Raw genomic sequence first — 1081 nt, forward strand, 5'->3', positions numbered from 1 at the left:
AAGTGGAAGGGAAAAAACTACAATCTTTCTTCTGCACCCAAATAGTAGGTGGGGGTAAGAATTCACAGCTGAGTGCTACAGGGCAAGGAGCAACCCAGAGAGATACAGACACTGATCTGAAACCAGAGAGATGAGCCAGACAGGAGGCAGGACCTTGGACATACTGAAGGAAGACCTCAAACCCAACAGTGAAATGGANTATACCAGGGATGCCATTACNGTGTGCTATTCACCACGGGATCCACTGACTATGACACACATCCAGGCACTTGAGGAATCCTCAGTCCTGCTGAGAGTGTGGCCCACAGTGGGGCTGGTGCCGGGTAAGGAAGAGAGAAAGCTGATGAGCACAACTTGGAAAGAAAGACAAATGAATGTGGGGTTGTGATGAGGAGAGGGGCCCAACTAACTTTCTTTGCTTCTCCCTGCTAAGGATCCAGACCTTTCCTGACTTCTAGGGAACACTACACCCGATACCCCAGCCTATCTGCCGCCATACTCACCATGCCCAAGTGACCCAAAAACCAGTTTCTTTTAGGGGGCTGAGGGAAACATCTGAGTCGGGAGCAGTTCTCACAGAATGAGTAAGTCCAGGCAAGGATTCTGGCCAAAATCCAGGAAGCCGCTCCAAGAAGCAGAAGATGCCATGACGAGGTCACCACNGAGCCCAGGTCNNGNNCAGACACACTTAGCCGCAGCATCCTGCTGAGCAGACAGACACAGGAGGAGATTCTGAGGTTTGGAAGAGGAACCTGGAAAACTTCAGAATTTTGAGCATGGGCAGAAACTGAGTGGATTTGGGAGTAGAGCAGAGAAGGGGAGGGAGATACAGGAAGAGACAGAATGAGAGAGAGAAGGAGGCAGGGAACACACAGACAAGAGCTGTTGAAAGTCTGGGATCGCTCAGCCTGAAGCACAAGTAGTTATCCAGAAACCCAGGGTGACTTGTGCCAGTTGTCTCCATGGAGCCACCCCAACGCTGCTAAACTCATCCTGATCAGAGTCAGGACCCTCTCTTGCCTCACAGCCCAAGTCAGTACCTTCTCTCAGGAGCAGCCCTTCCTCTAAGACCTCTCCCCAC

General features: G+C 51.4%; 1 protein-coding gene across 1 annotated transcript in view; it reads right to left on the reverse strand.

Moving 5' to 3' along the window:
• Positions 1–690, reverse strand: part of LOC115063310 (cytochrome P450 4F5-like) — a 3226-nt gene extending 2536 nt beyond the window's left edge. The window contains exon 1 of the mRNA XM_029534648.1: positions 504–690. Coding sequence (XP_029390508.1) covers positions 504–506 — 3 coding nt within the window. The 5' untranslated portion in view covers positions 507–690. The remainder of the gene's footprint in view (positions 1–503) is intronic.
• Between the last annotated feature and the right edge of the window lie 391 nt (positions 691–1081).

This window comes from Mus pahari, unplaced genomic scaffold (genome assembly GCF_900095145.1).
Source record: "Mus pahari unplaced genomic scaffold, PAHARI_EIJ_v1.1 scaffold_14316_1, whole genome shotgun sequence".
Taxonomy (NCBI): Eukaryota; Metazoa; Chordata; class Mammalia; order Rodentia; family Muridae; genus Mus; species Mus pahari.